The 26,952-nt window shown below is 38.9% G+C and overlaps 2 protein-coding genes across 4 annotated transcripts; one reads left to right on the top strand and one right to left on the bottom strand.

Moving 5' to 3' along the window:
- Positions 1 to 15,949: 15,949 nt before the first annotated feature.
- LOC141716907 (uncharacterized) lies at positions 15,950 to 18,136 on the top strand. Of its 3 annotated transcripts, none has more exons than XM_074519066.1 (3): positions 15,950 to 16,895; positions 16,975 to 17,357; positions 17,439 to 18,136. In XM_074519066.1, the coding sequence occupies exons 1-3, from the start codon at positions 16,085 to 16,087 to the stop codon at positions 17,985 to 17,987; spliced, it is 1,743 nt and encodes a 580-aa protein (XP_074375167.1). In that variant the 5' UTR covers positions 15,950 to 16,084; the 3' UTR covers positions 17,988 to 18,136. The 3 variants fall into 3 exon arrangements, with proteins under 3 accessions (XP_074375167.1, XP_074375168.1, XP_074375169.1); XM_074519067.1 differs by having other exon boundaries at positions 15,950 to 16,820; XM_074519068.1 differs by having other exon boundaries at positions 15,950 to 16,139.
- Positions 18,137 to 25,818: 7,682 nt separating this feature from the next.
- On the bottom strand, positions 25,819 to 26,351 carry LOC141719016 (uncharacterized). Its single transcript, XM_074521392.1, has 2 exons — positions 25,973 to 26,351; positions 25,819 to 25,829 (listed from the first exon to the last, which is right to left on the bottom strand). The coding sequence occupies exons 1-2, from the start codon at positions 26,349 to 26,351 to the stop codon at positions 25,819 to 25,821; spliced, it is 390 nt and encodes a 129-aa protein (XP_074377493.1).
- Positions 26,352 to 26,952: the final 601 nt, after the last annotated feature.

Here is a 26,952-nt window from a genome sequence, read left to right on the forward strand (position 1 = left end):
GTAACTTTCGGTATGACAATGGAAAATGGCCTAGCATGACAATCGGTATGACAATCCAGATTGTCATGCTAGTTCATTTCCATTTGTTTTGCTGATTTAAGCCTTGAATTTAATCCAATTAAACTTCTGAAAATTCCTAAAATTCCTAGAATTAATTCAGAATTAATTAATCAATTAATTCAATTAATAAATAAATTATTCTTTGCAGATATAATTTATTTTCTTAATTAAATTAGATGACTTAATTAATTAATAGAGAATTAATTCTAGTCTTGAGCAGCAACCATTCTTCTGCAAATCTTCTAAAAATCACTGAAAATTATGAATCAATTCCACCACTTCAACGTTGACACTCGATGTACTGTCTGGTTCATGAGTGACTAACTTCCGTGACGTTTCTTCATGTCTTGACTCTGACACTTTGATTTTCTTCAGATTAAATCCTTGTAATTTAATGATACCCTGACGAGATCTCTGTCACTTGATTAAATCCACGATCTTGATTTATTATCACTGAGGCATGATCAACTTCTTGAACTTCTTCCAGTGAATTAACTCCTCAAGTCTGTAGATGAACATTGTCTCTGAATCCTTTGACAGATATTACTTTGCGAGATCTCTTTGACGGTCGATCCACTATTTACTTATTACATTCTTATTTGAGTTGAGTTGAATCCTCGAATATACAAATAGGTCTATGACATATGACTTACAATCTCCCCCTATTTGTTTGTTAGACAATAACACACAAATACCTAGAGGATAACTCAACTAACAAATAAGAAAAAGATATAAACATACATGCAAAGTAAATAGTAGAAAAGTTCTGGACTAGATTTAACATTTTCCAGATTCCAAGTAGATGTTCCTCTAGACTGAACATATCTTCAAATAGTTCCATCTTCATTTGTACAACCACATTTCCTGTTGAGAAGCCCATATCTCTTGCTTCTCCCCCTATGAGAATCAACTGATTAAAGAAGATCACCTTCGTTTTACCACCTCTCCCGTACAATAGGATCCGCAGATAAAAACCAATGGTACTCCCCTAACTGCTTCTTCCCTTACTAGGAAATCACCTTGTGTTTACCACCTCTCCCGTACAATAGGATCCGTAGTTACAAACAACAATGGTGTGGTGTAGTGTACATGTAGGATCTTTTTCTTCCTCCCTGCTATTTCTCCCCCTTAGTTGAGGAATCCTCCAAACTATTACTTAAGCTTTTATCTCCCCCTTAAAGAAGGAATGTATGCCGTCGTCTGAAGGAGTTCTCATATTTCACTTGGTTGGAAAAGAAATAACAAGTAGTTTCTCTTTCTTCCTCACTGTGAGTGTGTGATTGTGTTTTAGTGTACCTCACATGTGTTTCACTCTTCTCTCCACTCGTATTTACACTCATTCTCACAAGTGTATCACTCCTCTCATAGCTCCAAAAATCAGCTGTACCTGCAAGGAAAATCACCTTAGCCATCCTTAAGGAGGTCATAGGTGGTGCAATGGGAGTTCGCAAATCCCCATCCTTGTTAAACTCGTCAGATGAATCTGAGTCATAATCTACAAGTTGCTAGTTTCCCTTTTAGGGTTCCAGATTTGAATTCTGGGAAGGTAAACAATGATCCAACGAATTTAGCATAAAGATCAAAGTTCCCTTCTAATGTCTGTGAAGACATTTCCTTGTGACTTATCAGGTAATATCTGAATCATTGTCAACAAGTTGCCGATCTGCACCTATGTCAGATCCACTATCCGCAGATGCATCCAGGGGATTTAAGCCTGGGGAGGTAGACACTGACCACTGACATATGGCTTTTGGATCAGTATCCTCTCCTAACACCTGTAAAGGCAATTGGTCCACTAACGAACCTTGAACAATCGAATCTGACCTTAAAGTGGTCGAAACTCTTGTTTCCGTCAACTCATCCTTTGTGTGTGTAACCTCTCCTTGTGCATCAATAATTGATTATGTTTGAAGTGGTGACACTACATCGGATACCTTGGCCGACAGGCAAAATTCAATAGACTCACCCTGTTGAGAGAATGAATCTAGTAACTGTTTTTGTACCTTTTCAGCCATTACATCTTTTTGAGAAGATGTATGGGGGCTAGCAGTTGTCTCGGTTTAAATACTACTCATCTATGTAGGAGACAGAGCTACTGGGTTGACTACAGAACCTTCCTTATGTGGTGCACTAAGGCACTATCTCCCTCACGCTCATTCATACTACATTTAGTGGTAAGAGAGTGTTGGTTGGTTCTGTTTTTTGTGTTTGTCTTTACAGTCTGGGATAGACGTTGTGGGTTTTCAACCTCATGACTGTCAACGAAAGAAAGTCATTGGAGACTGAACCTGTAACACAGAACATATGGTAATAGAGAGAAAATTATTTACAATAGTGATTTCAAAAGATTTTACATGACATAAGAAATCACTAATCTAGAAAGAAGTTTGATTTTGTTTTTCAATATGAATGAGTTTTTGATAAAACATTGATCACTTAGGGTAAAGTCTAAGTAATTCTCATTCATGTCAAAAACTTACAAATATCTGCAACATAATGTTAACAAGATATCATTGACCGATACTTGTCAAGTACTTTAGATACTAATTGTTATGTTGCATAAACAATATACCACTGCACATATAAAACAATATGATTGTGCTTAGTGATAAGATAGTTATAAATATGACGACTCTACTAGTTCATATAACATTATAACTTTTGTTAGAGTGCCATACCATGTCCTTGACGATTGCTTGAGCAGTATACTAGTTCATACCAACCTGAAGTGAGATTGTGAAGAAGAAATTGCATAGTCCAATAGATCTGCAGCTGCAAAGTCCATGAACTGTGGTGCATTGACTTCCTCTTTTGACTCACCAATCAGGAGTACACTTGTACACATCTTACTAGAGTACAATTCCAAGTGTAATGTGCAGCAGGTGTCTTATATGTCGTAATATTCTCAAGTCTCGTCACTGGTGCTATATGTTAGATACTGCTTCCTGATAATAACCTAGCACAATATACAAAATTACAATGATAACATTCCCAGCTTGCAAACAGCCATATCCCTCAGATAAACCTTTGCTGTTATCTCCAAAGGTAATCAGGGGGCCAGCTTTCTCAATCACATTTGATAGCAGGGCTCTATCTCCGGTCATATATCTTGATGATCCACTGTCAAGAATCCACACTACCGGTTACACCTGTATACTGCCCTGCACTTCAAATGGATTAGACCTTCTTCGGAACCCAAACTTGGTTGGGCCCGGCATACTTGTAGAACTGTCCTTTGTCAGGCAAAACAACATTTTTAATTTTAATTGTCTCAACTTTCTCAATGACTGAACATTTGACCTTGTAAACAGCCTTAACAAATTTCTGTTTAAGCTTAGGCACAAATGTCTCCTTTCTAGCCTTAGAAGGACTAGCAGTCTTAGACCTATCATGCTTCTTGTTATTCACATGCTGACGAGGAGTAGTCTTATCATTAGACACATGCTTACCATTAAAATAAGCATACATCATATTAAAAGCACAAGACATACAATTAGCAACACCACATGCTTTATGAGAGTGATTAACAGCAGGCAATTTATGCATGGTAGACATGGCATTATTGTTATCCAACTCATGTGTGTCTGAGTTAGTCTCAGTTGCTTTCACAACTTTGACTGGAACTTTCGACTCACTTGACTTGGAAACAATCTTCTCATAAGCATGATCCTCAGCACGTATTTCTTCTTGAATAACAGAAGAGGTCGCATCAAATGGTTCAGCAATTGATGCTTTATAGAGGGGTTCATCAACACCCTTAAGCACATGTGGTACTTCCCTCCCTTTAGCACATACATGAGGAGGGGAGTTTATGCCTAATTCTCCAATAGCAGCATTGTAATCATAACCTATTCCAGATGTTTGATTAACAGCTTGCTTACTGTAGAACTCTTTAGCCTTCGAACAAGAATTGAAGTAGGCTCTAACCTTAGTCTCAAGACCGGTGATCTTATCTTTGAGAATAGTTTCGAGTTTTCTATAACAGTCAACTCTATTCTCTAGAAAAGATACCTGTTCTTTTAATTTGTCTTGATTAATGTGCACAAGTCTTAATTCATTGACCTCTTTATCAAGGTCTGTGATCTGTAAACTTAACAGTTCATTATCACGACGTGCACAATCTAAGTTACCTCTTAGATGATAAACCATTTCAGCATCAGAAAGTTTTACCTCTATTCTTGACGATGAAGCTTTTCCATCAATAGCCATAAGAGCAAGATTTCCTTCATCTTCATCTTCACTGTCAGTATCATCCCAGCTTCTTCCCTTTGCCAGATAAGCCCTTTCAGAGTTCTTTCCTACTTGCTTTGGCTTCCTACATTCTGTGGCAAAGTGTCCCAACTCATTACAGTTATAGCATCTAATGGTGCTTCGATCAACCATTCCTGTTTTGTACCCACCACTGCTGGTGTTAGAGGATGAAGATCCACCTTTCTGGAATTTGTTGTAGTTGGACTTGTACTTAAGCTTGGGATTCCTCCTGAATCTGACATGGGAGAATCTCTTGACAATTTGGGCCATTGATTCATCTTCCAATTGCTCCAGCTCTTCCAAGGAATAAAAATCATCACTTGATTGATTTGTAGTAGGAGGATCATATTCTGCTACTAACTCATTTTCCTCACCCTTGGAAAACTGTACCATTCTTTCTAACTGTTGAGATTGTTGTTGTTGTTGACCTTCAGCTACAAGTGCATTAGATGTGCTGACCATTCTATCCTTCCCGTAGACTTCCTTCTGTTGAATCTGCTCCAACTCATAAGTTTTCAACACTCCATAGAGCCTGTCCAAAGAAATCTCACTCAGATCTCTAGCTTCTCTAATGGCAGTGATTCTATGTTCAAGATGAGCTGGCAGTGTTAAAAGGAACTTTTTGTTGACCTCCCTGATTGAATAATACTTTCCATTGATGTTCAGGTTGTTGATCAACGCATTGTACCTCTCAAACACTTCAGTAATTCCTTCTCCTGGATTTGATTTGAAATGTTCATATTCAGAGGTTAGGATTTCCAACTTGTTCTCCCTAACTTCCTCTGTGCCTTCATTAATCACCTCAATAGTTTCCCACATGTGTTTGGAATTTTTACAGTTCATCACATGTCTGTTCATCAAGGGATCAAGGGAATCAATTAATATTAATTGAAGGCTGGCATCCAAGGAGGCTTCTTCCTTCTCAGCAGGAGTAAAATCTTCAGGCTCTTTTGGATAGGTTCTAGCTTCAGTAGTCACCACACCATCTATTATTACCTCCGGTTCAATAACCATCGGAGTTTTTATACCCTTCTTTAACAAGTTTGAATATTTGGGATTTGCAACTTGTAAAAATAATAGCATCTTCTTCTTCCACATGATATAATTCTCTTTATCAAATTGTGGAATTTTAACGGTTCCAACTTTATGTGAAGTCATTATGAATTTTTTAATAAATAAAAATTCAAGGAGTTGAAAAATCACAAAAGTCTAGGATCTTGATTTGTTCGTTAATCAGAAGGCTCTGATACCAATTGTTGGGTCCCAATGTGTTTGTAGAAGGGGGGTTGAATACAAACGTTACCAAATAATCGAATAAAATGCGGAATAAAAAATGTGAAACAAAATTCAAGTTAAATAAAAATATTATTAAACTTGAAATGTGTTACAACAACTGTATCGATTACAAGGTATTAATCTCAAATCAATTATCACAAATCTAGAATAAATTCGACATGAACTTTTTCTATTTTTGCAATAATTAGAATCAAATGCTAAACGCGATTTGAGATTAAGTTCTAGGGATTTTAATCCGCTAGATTGATACACAAGAACAAGATAAAGATTTCTAGTGGATTAGATTTAACATTACAATCTAGAAATTATGATCTTGAATAAAGCAGATGAAGAATAATATGTTTCAGAGGCGGCTGCACTTTTGTTCTTGTATTTTTATTGAGATATATTTGAATTGCTGCTTCTGCTTCTTTTATCAACAGCTGAATCAATTGAATTGGAATGACAATCCTTTAAGCTTGCAAGACTTTCGGTAGGACAATTGAATGAACTAGCAAGACAATCTGAATGAACTAGCAAGACAATCTGAATGAACTAGCATGACAATCAGAATGAACTAGCATGACAATCAGAATGAACTAGCAAGACAATCATCCACCTGATGTAACTTTCGGTATGACAATGGAAAATGGCCTAGCATGACAATCGGTATGACAATCCAGATTGTCATGCTAGTTCATTTCCATTTGTTTTGCTGATTTAAGCCTTGAATTTAATCCAATTAAACTTCTGAAAATTCCTAAAATTCCTAGAATTAATTCAGAATTAATTAATCAATTAATTCAATTAATAAATAAATTATTCTTTGCAGATATAATTTATTTTCTTAATTAAATTAGATGACTTAATTAATTAATAGAGAATTAATTCTAGTCTTGAGCAGCAACCATTCTTCTGCAAATCTTCTGAAAATCACTGAAAATTATGAATCAATTCCACCACTTCAACGTTGACACTCGATGTACTGCCTGGTTCATGAGTGACTAACTTCCGTGACGTTTCTTCATGTCTTGACTCTGACACTTTGATTTTCTTCAGATTAAATCCTTGTAATTTAATGATACCCTGACGAGATCTCTGTCACTTGATTAAATCCACGATCTTGATTTATTATCACTGAGGCATGATCAACTTCTTGAACTTCTTCCAGTGAATTAACTCCTCAAGTCTGTAGATGAACATTGTCTCTGAATCCTTTGACAGATATTACTTTGCGAGATCTCTTTGACGGTCGATCCACTATTTACTTATTACATTCTTATTTGAGTTGAGTTGAATCCTCGAATATACAAATAGGTCTATGACATATGACTTACAATAGCGTAGATAGTTCCTGCAGACTCATGGGGAATACGAATCTCGATTTCCAATTTATCGAATTCCTTAACCAATTCTTCAGATGAAGTTAACCGATTCAATCTTTCTTTTCTGCTCAACGCATCTGCTACAACATTTGCTTTTCCTGGATGATAACTGATTGTAACATCATAATCTTTAATCAATTCCAGCCATCGATGTTGTCGCATGTTCAGTTCCTTTTGCGTGAAGATATACTTCAGACTTTTATGATCCGTGTAGATTTCGCATTTTTCACCGTACAGATAATGTCTCCAAAGCTTCAATGCAAATACAATTGCTTCCAATTCCAGATCATGCGTAGGATATTTCTGCTCATGAGGTTTAAGTTGTCTCGAGGCATAGGCAATGACGTTACCATATTGCATCAACACACATCCTAGCCCGCGATACGAAGCGTCACTGTATATAACAAAATTTCCTTGCTCATCTGGCAGTACTAATACTGGTGCGGTCACCAACCGATTCTTCAACTCTTGAAAACTTTCTTCACACTTACTATTCCATTCAAACTTTTCACTTTTTCGAGTTAACTTGGTCAGCGGTGTTGCTATCTTCGAAAAACCTTTAACAAATCTTCGATAATATCCTGCCAATCCTAAGAAACTTCGAACCTCTGTCGGCGTCTTTGGTCTTTCCCAGTTCAACACAGCTTCAATCTTTAGTGAATCAACTTGAATGCCTTCTCTACTGATGATATGCCCTAGAAACTGAACTTCTTTCAACCAAAATTCGCATTTTGAAAATTTTGCATAAAGCTGCTCCTTTCGTAATATCTCCAATGTTGTTCTTAAATGCGATGCATGTTCTTCTTCTGTCTTGGAGTAGATCAAGATGTCATCAATAAATACAATGATAAACTTATCCAGATACTTCTTGAATACTCGATTCATCAAATCCATAAACGCTGCAGGTGCATTCGTCAATCCAAAAGCCATCACAAGAAATTCATGGTGTCCGTACCTCGTTCTGAACGCTGTCTTAGGAATATCTTCAGCCTTGATCTTTAACTGATGATAGCCCGATCGTAAGTCAATTTTCGAAAACCATGCTGCTTCTTTTAGTTGATCAAATAAATCATCGATGCGAGGTAAAGGATATTTATTCTTGATAGTTAACTTGTTCAGCTCACGATAATCAATGCACAGTCGCATACTACCATCCTTCTTTTTCATGAACAATACTGGCGCGCCCCATGGAGATACACTTGGCCTTATGATTCCTTTATCGAGAAGTTCTTGCAACTGCTTTGCTAATTCCTTAATTTCAACAGGTGCCATTCGATATGGAGCTTTCGAAATTGGTTCAGTCCCTGGCGTCAAGTCAATAGTGAACTCGATTTCTCGATCTGGTGGAAGTCCTGGTAGTTCGTCTGGAAAAACATCAAGAAACTCACAAACTACAGGAATATCTTCAATCTTCGGATTACCCTTATCAGCATCCCGTACATAGGCTAAATAAGCTTGACATCCTTGACGTAGCAATCTTCTCGTCTGCATTATTGATAGAAATTTCTGGTTTTGTTTCTCACCTTTAAATATTACCGTTTCATTTTCTTCAGTTTGCAATTTCACTCTCTTATTCGCACAATCAATCTGAGCATTATTACTAGATAGCCAATCCATTCCTAGAATAACATCAAACTCCCCTAGCCTAAAAGGTATCAAATCAACTGAAAAATGACATCTCCCTATCTCAATATCACAACTCGGGCATACTCGATTTACTGCAACCTGATCATCATTTGCTAATTTTATGACTAACACTTCATCTAACCACTGAACCTCACAATCTATCTTAGAGATAAAATCTTCAGAAATAAAAGATCTAGTAGCTCCTGAATCAATCAATACTAAAGCATTTACAGAATTTACAGGGAGTGTACCTGCAACCACATTCGGACTCTGTACCGCTTCCTTCATTGACATATTGAAAGTCCTTGCTCTAGGCTGATTTTGCTGTGGTAGTGGAGGTGGAGGTAATGCTAAAACTCTTAAAATACTAGTGGCCATTACAATTCCTATGCAGTCTCTGGCGATATGTCCTTTTCTCCCATATTGGAAACAAGTAACTTCTGCTTTTCCCGTCGGACATTCTCCAGAATAGTGTCCCCTTTGCTTGCACTTAAAACACGTAACATTTGGCTTGTTGTAAATCCCCGTATGCTTTTTACCACACGTTCTGCAATCAGGTATAGGCGGTTGAATAAGCCTTTGCTGAGTTGGGGCAGGAAGTCGATTACCCATCCTCTGGTTGTTTTGTTCCGGTCTCCTAAAATTTACTTTTCTTCGAGCCTGAAATCCCGGCCTTTTGTTGAAACGATTCTGAAAATTTCATGGTCCTTTCTCTTTCTGAGCTGCTTCACTTTCACTTTCAATAATCATAGCCTTCTGAACAACAGGCGTATAAGTCGTCAGTTCAAACACAGCTACACTGCTACGAATTCATGGTTTCAGTCCTTGCTGGAATCTCTTGGCTCGCTTCTCATCCGTATCCACTTGTTTTGGAACAAACCTTGCCAATTCAGTGAACTTGGTCTCATCCGCCACTGATAAGTTGTCTTGCTTCAGCTCCAAGAATTTGATCTCCATCTGGTTCTTCATAAAACGAGGAAAATATTTCTCCAAGAAAAGATCAGTGAATCTAGCCCAGGTCACCACACCTTCTCCTTCCAAAATTTTCTTCGATTCCCACCAGTAATTAGCTTCGCCTTTCAGAAAGTAGCTAGCAAAATCCGTCTTCAATTCTTTCTCAACTTTCACCAACCAAAAAGCCTTTTCCATCTCTTTCAGCCAAGCTCTCGCTTTTGTAGGATCCGTGGAACCCATAAATTCCGGAGGTTTTACTGACTGAATTTGCTTGAAAGTGACCGTAGGTGCTGCTGGTGGTACTTGATGTCCTGGATGAGCGGCTTGCTGTAACATCTATTGCTGGAACTGCTGTTGTTGCCGCTGTATTTGTTGTTGCATCATCAATATCTGCTGTTGCATGAGATTAAACATCTGATCCATCTGGTTATTATTGTTTTGGCCCTCGGTGTTTCCATTTGATGAGTCGGGTTGTACTTTTCTTTTGGGTGCCATCTTTCTGGTAGATAAATAATGGGTCTTCTTTAATAACAATATATTAAACATATATTAAAACAGTCGATTTGGGAAAATAAAACAGCTTATTAAATAACTGAATAGATAAAACAGTATGATGTGTAAATATTTTTTTTTTTTATGTTCTAAAATCTTTTTGAAAACTTAAAGATACAACATGATCATAAATAAAACAACATTTGTAATTATGCAATGGTAATGAAATAAATGTAATTGCTTAAATAAATAAAAATAAAATAAATAAAATGTGCAAAAGATCATCTCATATATATATAGGTAGAACACCAGCTGCAGGTGTCAGTGCTTGATAAAAAAACCTATGATATAACAGTCGTACTGCTACTACTATCAGTCAAAGTCAGTAGCTATACTCATACAAATTAGTCATACAATACTATGCTGCCTCTATCTACAAAATGTACATAATACAACACTCATCGATCTGCTAGTCTCAAAATCCTGGTGGCACATGGCTCAACTCCTCCTGTAATGCCTCTAGCACTGCCTCGGTAAGTCCCAATACTCTGCGATATGCTGTCTCCGCACTAAGATCCTGCTGTCTCAATTCCATAAGCTGCTGAGAACTAATCCGGTGAATCTGATGTAGCCTCTCTCTCAGTATATAATCTGGTCATAATGCTCTGACAAGACCATCTGCCTGCATCTCATATAATCCAAGGATCTCTCTGCACTGGTTCTGCCATCTATTCTTCTCCTCCCTCTCAGCCTGAAAGCGCTGGTAAGTCACTGTATGATGCTCACGAAGATCAGTGCTGGAACCTCGAGAAGGTAATGGTCCATCTACCACGATCTCATCCATAAACTCTGGCTGAGGAAACTGATAAACTCCAGGAACAGGTGCATAAATGGCTAATGGGGCAGGGAATAAGACAGGCTGCTCTATAGGTGCATACACTGGCGGCTCTGCCTCTGGCTCCATCTGTGGCATCTCTGGAATCTCGACTGGTGGCATAGGAATCTGAGGCTCTAAATCCTCCCACTGCGGAAGATCAACCATGTCAGGAATATCGAATATCGGAAACTCTAAAGGTGGAAAATCTGGTATCTCTGGCTCAAAATATGGAAAATAATCTGCAAAACCTGGTACCTCTGGGGGAAGTGGTATAACTGGTGCTGGTCCAGGTAGCAATGGTGGAGGTAGTGGCAATGGAGGTAAGATCTGCTCTGACACTGGGGCTAATATCGGTGCATCCACTGGATCTGTCACGGTCCTCTCCGTAGACGATGATAAAGAAGCCATCTAGTATACATAAAAATAATAACACAAAAACAATCAAATCACAATTCTAAAACTCATAACTTCTAATCACATAAACAGACAATCCTAACACTCTTACTTCTATCCTATCTCATTTTCCTATCTTATCTTAACCCTAACGTTCTTGTTTTCAAAGGTCAAACCTAAGCTCTGATGCCAACTATAACACCCTCCAAATCCGGGGTATAGATTTGGGGCATTATTAACAACAATTACCAACTAAACCTGCACAAGCGGAATATAAATATAATAATTACCCCGAACTATCTCCACTCAGGATCTTTTAAGGTCTGAGTTGAAAACAAGAACCACATACTACACTTTATTACAAACCCAACTAAATAAAATCTGTCTCAAGAACTCTCTTTGTTACAAAACTTTATTCTATCTGCACTCTCACTACACAACTTTTACTCAAACTACACAATACTTTTATTCAACCCAACATTACTACTTATTCTGCTACACCTGATCTGGCGATTCAAAGCCCTCTTCGGGAATAGGAAGGAACACTCTTGGTATAAGAGGGTCCCGCTGCTTGACTCGCTTCTTGACTATGCGGGTCCTGATGGGTTTCATTCTCTACCTTAACTGTAAAACAATAGGAGTAACAATAAAAAGGGATGAGCCAAAATTGCTCAACAAGCCTGCAATAATATATATAGTATAAAGAAAGAGAGATAAGTGAATCAATATGCTGCTGGTTGGATCAACCATCTGAATCTGTATAGGATAGTAATTTGCCAATGCTGGCGAGTACCAAATGAACAAGACTGGAAATAAGAACCAACATATGCACTATAACCTGCTGATCAGTCAGAATATAGTGCGGATCTATACCCAACTGCATAGACCTAACCTACATAAGGAGTACTCAGGCAACTATGGCCTATTAAATAATGGTCTAGGTAAAACCCAGCCCGTATAGTAACCATCCAGTCCAAGGCTTAGCACCCGGAACAATCAGAATGCTATTGATATATCCCAATACCAGGATATACCAGAGTATATGTAACAAGGGTAAAAAGGATTGAAATATGAACATGGAATTCAATAAATTGGGTAAATCAAGAATTGAAATGAAATTGGAAACAAGCAATAATAAATGGGTAACAGTGTATATGAACAATGATTATCAAAGAGAATTGATACGATAGAAAAGAAATATAAATCACTATTCTGAATTTAGAATAGGGGAAAAACTTGCCTTGCGCGTACTTAACCTGGTTTAACTCACTGTCTTCTGACCCTAGCTTGCTCTGCCTTGCTAACACTGAACCAATCATGGAAAAATAGTCGTTTAGATAACTTACTATATACGTGTATCTTGAATTGATATCACGCAACCTCATCAGTCTACCCATGCATTTCTATCTGACTCGCATATATACACATACATTTATACAGCACATATATTCACATAATCACGTAAAGCACGTAGCAGATAAAATATATAATACATTTTTTTAGACTTATAATTATTTTTAGAATCAATTATAGACTCATACATGCATTACTAGTCTTATCTGATTTTATTATAATTTTTCAGGATTTATTCGGCTCAATTATACCCCTATTAGGACCTACAAACTATCAATTATCATCAAACCACTCTCTTTCGGAAAAAATTATAATTACAACTATTTTTATTGGATTCGTCTCATTTTTCTGAGTCTAGAGGTCTTCGTTTCGCTCAAATCGGACTAACGGTTGAATTATTATGAATTAAACAAGATTTAATTAATTAATAATTAATTATAAATAATTAATTATAATTAAAAAATCCTTAATTATATTTTTAAATAATTAATTAATAATTATTGTATTTTAAAAATAATTAATCCCTAATTATTAGGAATTATTACTATTTATTACAAATTATTATTATTTATTCGACCAGATCGATTATTTACAAATAATCAATCAATTTAATTAACCGATACGTTATTTATCGAATAACTACGAATTGCTCGAATTATAAACTAACTTAATGATTAATCACTCGTATAACTACGAGCTACTCGCAATTCTCACATAATTATCGAACTATTAGATTATTATTGAAACTCGTACGATTCGCTAAACAGATAATTACCGATAACTAATTACACGATATGAATAATTACCGCAATATTATTCAAATAACTAACGCTCGAATAATAATTCTAATTAGTGAATCACTATTCGCATTATTAACTAATTATTAGATTATTAATCACATTACTTAATTATTTCTAATCTTTATTCACTAATTAATTACCTAATTATTAATTAATTACCCAATTATTAATTAATTAGATAATTAATAAATAATTAGATAAATAATTAAATAATTAATTAAATAAATAAATTCGAATTTATAATTTAATAAAATAATTCAGAAATTATTAATACTATTTGTTATGGATTAAAACTACTATATATTATTGCTGTATTTAATACTAAGGAACGTGAGCTCCAAGGCTCGATTTGACTGCTCTTGTGTTTCGTGACTCAATCTGCCTTAACAAGATGCCTACGTACCTTGCTGATTGCCAAGGATCAAGTCAAAAAACGTAGTTCTAGATTTGTGGGGTGAGGCCCCTTATATAGATGCGGGAGTCCTTGAATTGGACTTGGTATAGGAGGCTTGGTGGATAAGCCTCTGAATTAGGATAGACTTAGGAGTCCTAGGAAGTAGGAAGTTGATTCCTTATCCTTTCAGGTCCCCTTGAGGCTAATCTCTAAGGATTTATATCCTCATCGGGACTCTTTTCAACATCTGATTTCTCCCTTATTAATTAATTACGAAATTAATTAATAATCAGGGCTTTTTGGGCCTCTTTTATTCCACCAGGCCTAATCTGGTCCGTCAGACTTAACCTTTCTGGTCTGAATATTATACATCTTATTATTATTGGGCCTAGCAGCCCATTAATTATAAAATCAGGACTTATTTATCCCTATCATTTGCCCCCCAACTTTTGGGAAACATTGATTAGGTTTCGCAGAAGTTAAATCTATTCGTTCCCTTACAGGGTTTCGTTTTTGCGTAAAGTGTGGAGCGACCTACACATTTACAACGAATCTTCCTTTTATTCAGAAATTATCTTAATTTCCAGGAATTTTTCCCTAATTTTCTGGGATTTTCCCTAATTTTCTGGATTTTTCCCTTAATTTCTGGGATTTATCCTTAATTTCCGGATTTTTCCTTTAATTTCTGGGATTTATCCTTAATTTTCTGGATTTTTCCCTTAATTTCTGGGATTTATCCTTAATTTTCTGGATTTTTCCTTAATTTTCTGAAAATATTACCATTTTTCAGAAATTATTTAAGGAATTTCCTTAATTTCTGGATTTTTCCTTAATTTTCTGAAAATATTACCATTTTTCAGAAATTATTTAAGGAATTTCCTTAATTTCTGGATTTTTCCCTAATTTCTGGGATTTATCCTTAATTTTCTGGATTTTTCCTTAATTTTCTGAAAATATTACCATTTTTCAGAAATTATTTAAGGAATTTCCTTAATTTTCCAGGATTTTTTCTTCTTTTTTTTTTTTTCTCTCCCTTTTTTCTTTTTTTTTTTTTTTTTTTTTTTTTTTTAATACAATTTTCGACCAGGAATCCATTCGACCAGGATCCTGGTCGAATTAACCTTCAGTATGCCTTGGTCGATTGAATTTCGAGCAGGTTGGGTTCGAGCAAGATTCCTGGTCGAATTTCGGCCAGGATTTTTTCCTATATATTTTTTTATTTTTTTATTTTTTTTTTTTTTTTTTTTTTCTTTTTTTTTTTATTTCGAATAGGATTTTTCGACCAGGAATTTTCGGTTAAGATTTTCGGTCAAGATCCCCATTTTTTGACCGAATTAACCACCATCTCTTGCCTTGGTCGAAGCTATTTCGGGCAGGTAGTATTCGACCAGGATTTTACCTTGATTCCTGGTCGACAGGGTCAGGAAATATTCTGGTCGAACCAGTAAAAATTTTTTTTTTTTTTTTTTTTTTTTCGAATAGGATTTCTTCCCTTTCGGTCAAGATTCTTACTTTCTGACCGAATTAACCTTCCTTCTAAGCCCTGGTCGAAGGATTTTCGAGCAGGAACATTTTGACCAGGATTTTTCTGTGTTTTCTCTTCGAAAGGTTCAAGAATACATATATATTTTTTGTATATCCTTGGATTCTCAATTCTGGGCTAAGACTTGGGCCCATTTTAACTGGGCCTATTCTCTAATTTGGCCTACCCTTTTTCCTGGGCTACAATAGAAAAAACCTTGGCCCATTTTCCTTGTTCCAACTAGTTTTTTGCAATTGGCCCATTGCTTTAACTGGGCTCCCTTCCCACTTCTTTTTTCTTAAACATCATTTGGGCCTCAACATGGCTTGATTTTTCTAAAATTAGGCCCTTTTCTGAGATGGGCTTTCATTTTCTAAGCCCAAATTCCAAATCCTTCTAGGGTTTTTCTGGATTCTTCCAGATTCTTCAAAAACTTTAATTTTCCTCTGATTTTTGCTAGAACTTCCTGGATTATTCCAGAACCTTCTAAGTTTTGGGCCCAAATGGGCTTTTTTAAGGCCCATTATCCTTCTTCCTTGGCTATATAAAGGTGGGGTGAGAGTTTTATTTCTTCACACCTCTCATTTCATTTTACAACTTCTCCTCATCCCTCCTCCAACTTTCTAGCCTTTCCTTTCTCAAATCCCTCCTTTAGTTTTCCAACCTCTCCTTCAGGCTTTTTCTAGCTTTCTAATCTTTCTAATGGCTGACAAGAATTCTGAGAGGGCGGCCAAAATTGCCTCGGCTTCAAAACGAGGTAAGGATATCGAGATCCGCTCTTCATATATGTCTTTAATTGATATGATTAATACTAGGGGGGATGAATATCCCTCCACTGCACATCTCGACTCTTTTAATCACTGTAATACTTGGCATAACATAGATTTCAATAAACTAAATGCTCGTTATAACGTCCCTCCCCCCTTTAGACTAGTTCCAGTCTCTGGTGGTGACCGTACTTGCCACTGGAGGCCCGATACTCTTTTCATCTACACCGACGCCCTTAACGCTGGGCTTAGGTTCCCTTTCCATCCTTTTATCCCTCATCTTTTGGCCGACTTACAAATCAACCCATGTCAGCTTCCTCCAAACGCCTGGAGGAATATTCTATGTTTTATGGTTTGTTGTCTTAGGGAGGGCTTTCCTCTTTCGGTAGCCGTTTTTAGGAAAGTCTTCCAATGTTACAATAGTTCTTCTAATATTTGTGGCTGGGTTTATGTCAAACAAAGGCCCAAAAGCAAACATATCTTTAATAGCGCCTCTATTCCTGATAATAATCCAAATTGGAGGAATAGTTTCGTTGGGTTACGTTGGGAGAATGGCGACTGGGGCACGCTCTTTCGATCTTCCTTTGGGAAGGTCAGTGATGGTAGCCTCAAATCCATTCACTTAACTCCTGAAGAAACTATTATTTATAATGGCCTTACTCAGGATGATGGTACGACCACCAGCTGGACTCTCTTAGAGGAGTTTTCCCTAATTCATGTGGGACTATCCTCTGTTTCTCAACAGGGTATTTTTCTTCCCTTCTCAATTTTACTTCATTTCATGCGTTATTAACTTCACTTATTTTGTCCTTTGTTTTGTTTCAGCTGCTAAGGAGATTAACGAGGACAACGTTCCTTTGGTTGAGGAGACAGCTAGGATGAAGAAAGCTCGGCTCGCAGGCCTAGACACCCGGGGAAAGGCGACAGAGCCTATCTTCTTGAGAAAGCACAAGGAGCCTATGGGGGAGGCTTCAACTGAAGGAGCTGAGGGCCATAATGCTCCTATCACTGCTGCTGCCCCTGCTGCTGCTGCTACAGGCGCCTTTCAGCCTCTCTGGGGATTCCGCCGAGGGGATACCGTGGTTGGTTCCACGAAGCATGCTTGGGATTGGTCCTACCATAGCGTGACCCCAAAGGACTTTACTGATGTGGTGGCCACCCCTGACCTTGAGAGGATTAAGCTCATGGGAGCCCAATCTCTGGCTTCGGTATGCCTTCTCTTTTTTAAACTTATTTCTCGTTCTTGTAGCACTTTCTTGCCTTATACTTTGTTAATTGTTTTGTTTCAGTCTAACGCCTACTTTCAAGGCGCTGTGAGGCAAGCCGAATCATGGAAGCGGGCTTCTGATAAGGCCGATAATGCCCTCAGGAGGCAGCAGAAGAAGTATGCTACCCTGGAGAAGAAGCTCAAGCGCAAGGAGGAAGAACTCGGAGAGTCTAACGCCGAGCTGGTGGTACTTCGGGCGGAGAAGGATAAAGCTATAGACAATTATCTGGACTCGGAGGAGTTTGCCCAATCCATGAGGATTAGGGATGATTCAGTCTTTCCCGAGTTTTTTAGGACTGGTTGGGACACGGCCCTTGGGACCGTGAACGAGGCTTGTCCTGATATTAACCCGGCGGACTACATCTGCCCTGACGATGAGGCTTTGCTACAGAGGTTTCGTACCCGAGTAGTTGTCTCGGATCATGTTCCTCAGGATCCACTTCTTCCTCCTCCCGAGTCTTTTTCCAGACCTGCTGAGGATGACAGCTCTTCCTCCTCCGAGACAACGGAGACATCTAGCGAGAGCGGAGAAGACGATGATATGGACGCCGAGGGCACCTCAGCTCCTTAGAGCTTTTTCAGCCCTGCGTGGCTTTTTTATTTTCGAGACTTTATTTATCAAACTTTTGTAACATCTATCAGATCTATCTCATTTATCACCTTTTATGCTTTGCATCCATGCATTTGATTTTTATTTGTTAGGCCACAATCATACTTTGAAGAACTTATGAATTTCATAAAATTGTCTGGGATTCGTCCCTTACACAAGTCTTAATAAATTTCGTAATAAAACTAAAACATATAAATCCTAAGCAAGCAAAGCTTCAAGGTGCTTTTCAACCTACTCGCCATCCTGACGAGTGAGAATCGTACTTCGACCATCTTACACGTAGTAAACCTTCAGGTTTTGTGCGTGCCAGGTTCTCGGGACTTCAAAACCATCCATAGTCTCCAGCTTGTAGGTTCCTCTACCCTGAACGCTCTTGACTCTATACGGCCCTTCCCAATTTGGGGCAAGCTTTCCTTTCTGTCCGACACCAGAAGCCTCTATTTTTCTCAAGACTAGGTCACCTTGTTTGAAAAACCTCTCTTTAACCCTTAGGTTGTAGTAGAATGAAGCCTTTTTCTGATATTCTACTATCTTTGCGTGTGCTTTATCTCGTACTTCATCGATTAAATCCAGGGCTAACTTCTGCCCTTCCTCATTTTCTTTTTCATCAAAAGCCTGAATCCTTGGAGAAGAATGTGATATCTCCACGGGAACTACTGCTTCCGCCCCATATGCCAACATGAAAGGAGTTGCATCTGTCGTGACTCTACAGGTAGTCCTATAAGCCCATAATATGGGAAGTATCTCATCTACCCAATTATTTCTCGACTTTTCGATCCTCTTCTTTAGTCCATCCAGGATTATCCGATTTGCTACTTCCGCTTGCCCATTGGCTTGCGGGTGAGCCACAGAGGTGAATCGTAACTCAATTTCATTTTCTTCACAATACTTCTTGAATTCCTCATTGTTGAATTGCGTTCCATTGTCAGTGACGAGGATACGGGGAATTCCATATCGGCACATGATGTTTTCCCACAGGAATTGTGCAACCTGCTTAGTTGTGATTTTGGCCAAAGGTTTGGCTTCGATCCACTTGGTGAAATAATCAATGGCTACAATCAGAAACTTCCTTTGTGCTGTGGCCATAGGAAAAGGCCCTAGAATATCCATCCCCCACATAGCAAAGGGAATAGGTGAGTTGATAGAGGTCAGCATCTCGGGGGGTTGTCTGGCGACTGGTGCATGCTTCTGACAACGATCACACTTCTTTACATATTCTTTGGCATCAGCCATCATTTCTGGCCAATAGAAGCCTAAACGAGTTATCTTATGAGCCAAGGCCCTGCCCCCCAAGTGTTGCCCACAAATGCCTTCATGCACTTCCTCAAGAGCCAAGCGTGCCTCATCCGGCCTGAGACACCTTAAGTAAGGAACCACGAAAGATCTCTTATACAGAATCCCATCTATCAAGGAGTACCTTAGTGCTCGAACAGTTAACTTTCGTGCTTCAGTTGCATCGCTTGGCAACCATCCGGTTTGAATGTGAGCCTTAATGGGATCGATCCATGACGTCCCCAGGCCTATGGGAGCCACAAGCTTAACATCTATGCTTCGCGTCTTTAAAACACGAAAGTATACACTCCCTGAACTTTCTTCTATCTCAGATGAAGCAAACTTTGATAGCGCGTCTGCCTTAACATTTTCTTCCCTTGGAATGTGCTCAACATGACATTCATTAAATTGGGTCATCACAGCCCTTACTAGGCGGACATATTTAGCCATTGTATCATCCCTTGCCTCAAATTCTCCCTTTACTTGGGATATGATCAGCTTTGAGTCTCCACGGACCTTTAAGTTTTTGACTCTAAGTGTCCCAGCTAGACCAAGGCCTGCTATCAGGGCTTCATACTCTGCCTCATTGTTTGTGGTTGGGAAGTCTAGCTTCATGGCATACTCAATTAAGAATCCATCAGGGCTTTGCAAAACCAACCCTGCTCCACTGGAATTTGTTTTTGATGCTCCATCAAAATAGAGAACCCAATATTCTTTCTCCTTGTCCCCATTGTCGACTCCCTTGTCTTGAGGTGTGGTATCTTCCTGCCCCCCGACTTCTTGGTTGGGTATGGTACATTCCACCACGAAGTCAGCTAGTGCCTGGGCTTTTATGGCTATACGTGGCTTATACTTGAGATCGAACTCTCCCAACTCTATTGCCCACTTAATTAGTCTCCCACTTGCCTTGGGACTGTGAATGATATTTCTCAGTGGCTGATTTGTTAGCACCTCAATCTGGTGAGCCTGAAAATAAGGACGCAGCTTTCTCGAAGCCATTACCAAGGCTAGAGCGAATTTCTCAATAGTTGAATAATTCAACTCAGCACCATGCAAGATTTTGCTGACATAGTATACGGGTTTCTGGACTTTCAGTTCCTCCTTAACCAACACCGCGCTCAAGGCGCTTTCTGAAACAGCCAAGTACAAGAATAAAACTTCACTCAGAACTGGCTTGGCCAATAACGGGGCCTGGCCCATATACTTCTTTAACTCTTCAAATGCCTTCTGATTTTCCTCACTCCATACAAAGTCTTTAATGTTATTTAATGACTTGAAGAATGACAAGCACTTGTCTCCTGACTTGGAGATGAATCGTCCTAGCGCAGCAACCCTTCCTGTGAGTTTCTGAACATCCTTGACAGTTTTTGGGGGTTCCATGTCCAGGATTGCCTTTATTTTATCGGGGTTAGCCTCAATTCCCCTCTTTGAGACCATCAATCCCAAGAATTTTCCAGATCCTACTCCGAAAGCACACTTCGTGGGATTCAACATCATCTTGTGGTACCTCAGGACCTCAAAAGCTTCCCTCAAATGGGTTATATGATCAGTCTTTACTAGACTCTTGACTAGCATGTCATCAACATAGACTTCCATAGTCTTCCCAATAAGATCTTTAAAAATTTTATTCACCAACCTTTGATAGGTGGCTCCTGCATTCTTGAGACCAAACGCCATAACAAGATAACAATAAACACCAAAGTCAGTGATAAATGATACCTTTGGAATGTCATCCTTATGCATTTTGATCTGGTTGTATCCGCTAAATCCATCCATGAAACTCAGCATCTCATGTCCAGCGGTGGCATCAATCAAAGTATCAATTCTAGGCAGCGGAAAACAGTCTTTGGGACATGCATCATTCAGATCGGTGAAGTCTATACACATCCTCCACTTTCCATTAGCCTTCTTCACCATTACAGGGTTTGCTAACCACTCCGGAAATTGAATCTCCTCAATGAAACCAGCCTCTAAGAGCTTTTCCACTTCCTGCTTTATAGCCTCTTGTCTTTCCGGGGCAAAATTTCTTTTCTTTTGTTTTACTGTCTTCCGGCTTGGATCCACGTTTAACTTGTGGGTAATTAACCCCGGGTCTATGCCTGGCATATCAGCTGCTGACCATGCAAACACATCACTATTTTCTTGCAAAAATTTCACTAACTTCCCTCTAAGGGGCTCCTCTAATGTAGCTCCAATAAAAGTCATCCTCTCAGGATTCTTGGGATCTAAAGGAACCGAATCCAATTCTTCTGCTGGCCTTCCTCTATTCTCATCATTTTCTCGAACATCCATATCTTCAATAGGAAGAACCTGCCCCCCGACTCCATCTGCCCTCAAAGAGGCCACATAACAGCTTCTAGCCATTTTTTGATCTCCCCTCTCTTCTCCAATCCCGTTTCGGGTGGGAAACTTCATGACTGAATGGTAGGAAGAGGGGACTGCCTTGAAGGCATGTATCCCTGTTCTCCCCATGATAGCATTATAAGTTGAACTAGCCTTTACCACCACAAAATCCAGCATCTGCGTTGCTTGCCTTGGCTCCGTACCTATGGTGGTTGGTAATTTAATTATCCCTTCCACAGGACATTCTACTCCAGCAAATCCATATATCGGCATGTCGGTTGGTGTCAACTGGGAGTCGTTATACCCCATCCTTAGAAAGGTGTCGTGGAGCAAGATATCCACAGAAGCACCATTATCCACAAGGACCCTCTTAACCGGGCTATTTCCTATTATCGGCGTTATGACCAGCGGGTCGTCATGGGGAAACTTCACACCCTCTAGGTCAGAATCATCAAAAGCCAATGTTACTTCTGTCCTGGCCCTCTTCGGGGCTTCTCCAACAATATGCATAACCTCTCTAGTATATGCCTTTCTGGAATTTTTGGACAATCCAGCAGCAGTTGGACCTCCAAAGATCGTGTTTATCACAGGCCCTCGAGGTCTCGGCCCTCCATAAATGGTGTTTATAACTGGTCCTCTAGGTTGGGGATTCCGCCCCTGATCATCTTGGTCCCTCCTACGATCTTCAAAGTTCTTCCTTCCATTATTGTTTCTGTCTCCTCCATCTCCAGTATACTTGTTCAGCCTTCCTTTTCGAATCAAAAACTCAATTTCATCTTTCAACTGCCTACACTCATCGGTGTCATGACCAACATCTTTGTGAAACCTGCAATACTTGCCCTTATCTAGCTTGGCGGGATCAGCCTTCAAGGGCTTAGGCCAGCGAATATCTCTGTCTTTCTCAATCTCCATCAAAATCTGACTTCTGGGGGCATTCAGCTTAGCGTATTCAGTGAACTTTTGCCCAGGTCCTCCCTTCTTGGGGGTTGAATCAGGGTTTTGTTCAGTTCTAGGATACTTATCCTTAGCGATGTACTCCAAATCAGTTTTTCGTTTCTTGCCTCCAGTGGGCTCATTACTTACTACGGTCTTCCTCATACTCTCTTCAACCTTGATATACTTCCCTGCCCTCTCTTGGAGCTGCAACATGCTCTCAGGGGGTCGTTTGGCCAAAGACATCTTGAAAAACTCATCCCTAGTTCCTTGTTGCAGCGCTATCATGGCTACCTTATCATCAAGGTCTGGGACTTTTAAAGCCTCCTTTGTAAAACGATTTAGGTAATCTCTTAAGGATTCTTTAGCTCCCTGCACAAGACTCATAAGAGATGCTGAACTTTTCTCATGGACTCTTCCACTGATGAATTGCTTAATAAAAGCCTGACTTAATTCTCTGAACGATCCAATAGAGTTTGGGGGCAGGCGACTGTACCATCTTTGAGCCATACCCGACAGGGTTTGAGGGAAGGCCCGACACTTTATAGCATCATTCACGGGTTGCAGCAGCAGTGCATTAGAGAATGTCCTAACATGATTAGCGGGGTCTCCCGTGCCATCATAGGCTTTGATAGTGGGCATCTTAAATTTTCTTGAGATATGGGCATTCATTATCTCTTCTGTGAAGGGTGGAGTTGGATCATCAGGATCCCCAAGGGGAAGGAGATTGCTTGGATCAGTTCTTGGGACAGCAGCCCTTCTTCTTACCGGACCATCCAGGTCTATGATAGGAGGAGGATTTCTCCCCCTAGGAGGTATGTGGGGTCTGGTGGCTTGGTAAGCCTCCAAATCACGCCTCAGCCTTTGGATTTCAGCCTCATGAGCCCTGATCTTTTCCTGCACTTCTTGGGGATTCGCCCCTGGGGTGCTTTGGGGGCGTTGCCTTCCATCGGCCATTGGCTCTTTTCCAGGACGCCTCCTTCTCGGGGCCACTTCATCATCCGAAGATTCGGAGTCTCTCTCAGTGTATGGACCAGAAAATTCCCGATCCTCAGGGATAGGATCCAAACCTCGTATATAGGGGGGCGACCGCCCTCGTGCTTCGCTTCGCCCAGCATATCCACTTCCTCCAACCTCAGGGTGAAGGGGCATCCCATAAGGGGGGTTAGTAGTAACAATAGTTGAGTATTCATACCCGACGGGTCGAGAATTCACAGGTATATGTATTTGTTGAACTTGAGGATTCGTACCTTGAACAGTCGGGGGAGTTGTCCCTTGTGGCTGAGGATGAGTTGCCCCTGTCTGGGCTTCCCCCTGAGTAGATGCATAAGTTGAATGGGGAGGAACCTCCACGGTTGATGAAATCACCTGGGTTGTCCCTGATGGTGTTCCCTCCTCCAGAGTGCTGGTTGTTCTCCGTGTTCTCGCCATGGTTGTTGTTGCGTAAGTCCCACAGACGGCGCCAAATGTTATGGATTAAAACTACTATATATTATTGCTGTATTTAATACTAAGGAACGTGAGCTCCAAGGCTCGATTTGACTGCTCTTGTGTTTCGTGACTCAATCTGCCTTAACAAGATGCCTACGTACCTTGCTGATTGCCAAGGATCAAGTCAAAAAACGTAGTTCTAGATTTGTGGGGTGAGGCCCCTTATATAGATGCGGGGGTCCTTGAATTGGACTTGGTATAGGAGGCTTGGTGGATAAGCCTCTGAATTAGGATAGACTTAGGAGTCCTAGGAAGTAGGAAGTTGATTCCTTATCCTTTCAGGTCCCCTTGAGGCTAATCTCTAAGGATTTATATCCTCATCGGGACTCTTTTCAACATCTGATTTCTCCCTTATTAATTAATTACGAAATTAATTAATAATCAGGGCTTTTTGGGCCTCTTTTATTCCACCAGGCCTAATCTGGTCCGTCAGACTTAACCTTTCTGGTCTGAATATTATACATCTTATTATTATTGGGCCTAGCAGCCCATTAATTATAAAATCAGGACTTATTTATCCCTATCACTATTATTCAGAATTTAAAACTAATTTTTAATTAATTTTTAGAATTATTAAAACTGATTTTTAATTATTAAAATATAAATAAATAATTAATTAAATCAAAAACACAAAAACAGAAACAGATTTTTGGGTTTTTAGGATTGAACCCGGGTCGAAACCGGGTTACAAACCGGGTCGTCCCCAACCCAAACGGGTCGGGAAGAACAACCGGTCGGCTGCCCACAACCCGACGCCGGCGGGCTGATTCCGGCGAACCAAACGCAGCCAAAACGCTCGATTCCAGTTCGTTTCTTCTGCGTTTCTGAAGCACAACAACGCAGACACCCTCTCCTTCCTTCCTTCTTCTCCAGTCGTCGACGTCGTCCCCGGAAACGAAGAACAACGGCGGCATCGTCGTTTTTCCGACGAGCTCGAAACGGACACCAAATCGAGTGAAACCGATGCCAAACGACTCCCTATTCGACGATCTACACGTTTCTAACAACAATAACATCAAACAATAACTAGAAATCAAAACCCGAATTCGAAATTAAAACCCGAAATAACAACTTTCAATTCGATCAATCAAACACGAAAAACAATTACATAATTGAAAACTAGAGATCATAAGCTTCAAAACGAGTACTCACACGACTGATTTGGACTCCAGAATCACGATGAAATTCGACCTTGATTCTCCTGCTCTGTTCTTCACAAACCTTAACCCTAATTCCCTTTTTCTTTTTCTTTTTATTTTTCTGATTTTTCTGTATAATTAACTGATTTAATTAATAATAACTCAGGTATTTATATTTATGAAAATAATACCCCTAAGTAAAATTAAGGGACTAATTACACTCCTAATAAAAATATTTGGCCCCAATTTTTATAATTTTTGGGTATTAATATTGAATTTTTAAATATCCAATAAATATAAAATAAATGCTAAAAATTCCCAAAAATTGTGAATATTACAAAAATACAAAGAAAAATGATATATGATAATTTCATGATCATATAAAAATAAAATGTAATTTTTGTGGGGTTTTTGGTATCCGAAGGGGTCCGGAAAAGTCGTTTTTTCGTGAAAAAGGTTAGTTTGTAAAACGTCTAGGGGTTCAGAATAGCGATATGGTATAAGGCATTTTTAATAAAATAGAGCCAATGAGTTTGTTTGAAATATGGGCTTTTAAAACATAGTTTTGAGCTGTACAGGTTTTAATATAACATATATAACTGACGATAAAACGCTCAATAAATATCTAAAACACGTTGATATCAAAACAGCCAACACATAACACATAGCAGTTAGGGTTTAACGACTTAACACATTTAATCACATAATAATACACATAATTTATCATTATTATAATATAATACAAGCGTAATTCCTCGGTCCTTACACCTTGAGTATAAGCACCCTCAGCAGGTGATCTATTCTCAATAGCAAGAACCTCATCTTTATACCATAACAACAATATACTCTCATCATTCTGTATAAGCACTCTCCTCTCTCCTTTAGGCAATGCAGCCAACGGAACCACCATAATCCAATTCTTACCACCATCATCGCTCACACTTGAACCACCTGAATCCTCACTCACTGACACTTGTGTAGCCTGCCAAACTAATTTCTTCTTACTCTGGCTTCTGCTTCTTATATTTAACTGATATGAAATCTTCTTCCAGTTTCTTGAAGGTTCCCAGATGAGAGTCACTTTTGAAAGTTGTGAAGATGGATAGGAACCAAAACTTAAACTCAGTTTTGGAGCTACACAGGCCATCTGGTTAATACCAGAGACAGAAAACAACTTGGAAGCAAACAACCCAGAAGAGGTTCACAGGACTTGCGGCATAATTTTTATGGCCACACAACTAGGATAACGTGCACATTACATTATTTTCATGGGTGTGTTTTGTGCCAAACGCTTTAATTTTTATTTAGCTCTTTTGTTAAAAATTGTAAAAATTAACAATAATTTTAAATAACTTGTCCATTTGAATGATGATATTAATTAGGGATTTTTGCATAAAATACTCAAGTTGCAAAATATTTGCAAAAATACGGATCAATCTCATATGCAACCACATATGCAACCATTTCAACATCATATGGAACCTGAGTCCGTATTTTTACAAATATTTTTATAAAAAGTGGTATTTTTGGTAAATTCCCTATTAATTATTATCAAATTAGATCATCAAAATTAAATAAGTTGTTGGGAAAATTAACTAATATCAAATTCTGAGTTCAAACTTATTTTGACCATAAGTTATTTTTTGAATTATCCATGATCACATATTTCGGAAATTAAAACTATTAGGTTTAACTATTTGATATGGATCCAAAATAAATGCTAAAAATATAATAAATATCACATTAAT

The sequence above is a fragment of the Apium graveolens genome, chromosome 4 (assembly GCF_009905375.1).
Source record: "Apium graveolens cultivar Ventura chromosome 4, ASM990537v1, whole genome shotgun sequence".
Taxonomy (NCBI): Eukaryota; Viridiplantae; Streptophyta; class Magnoliopsida; order Apiales; family Apiaceae; genus Apium; species Apium graveolens.

What these genes read in the sequence shown, in the direction of transcription:
- LOC141716907 (XM_074519066.1), top strand. Translation starts at nt 16,085, where the DNA reads ATGGCTGACAAGAATTCTGAGAGGGCGGCCAAAATTGCCTCGGCTTCA. An exon ending in ATCCTCTGTTTCTCAACAGG is followed by an intron (nt 16,896 to 16,974) that starts GTATTTTTCTTC and finishes GTTTTGTTTCAG; the next exon opens with CTGCTAAGGAGATTAACGAG. An exon ending in GAGCCCAATCTCTGGCTTCG is followed by an intron (nt 17,358 to 17,438) that starts GTATGCCTTCTC and finishes GTTTTGTTTCAG; the next exon opens with TCTAACGCCTACTTTCAAGG.
- LOC141719016 (XM_074521392.1), bottom strand. Translation starts at nt 26,351, where the DNA reads ATGGCCTGTGTAGCTCCAAAACTGAGTTTAAGTTTTGGTTCCTATCCA.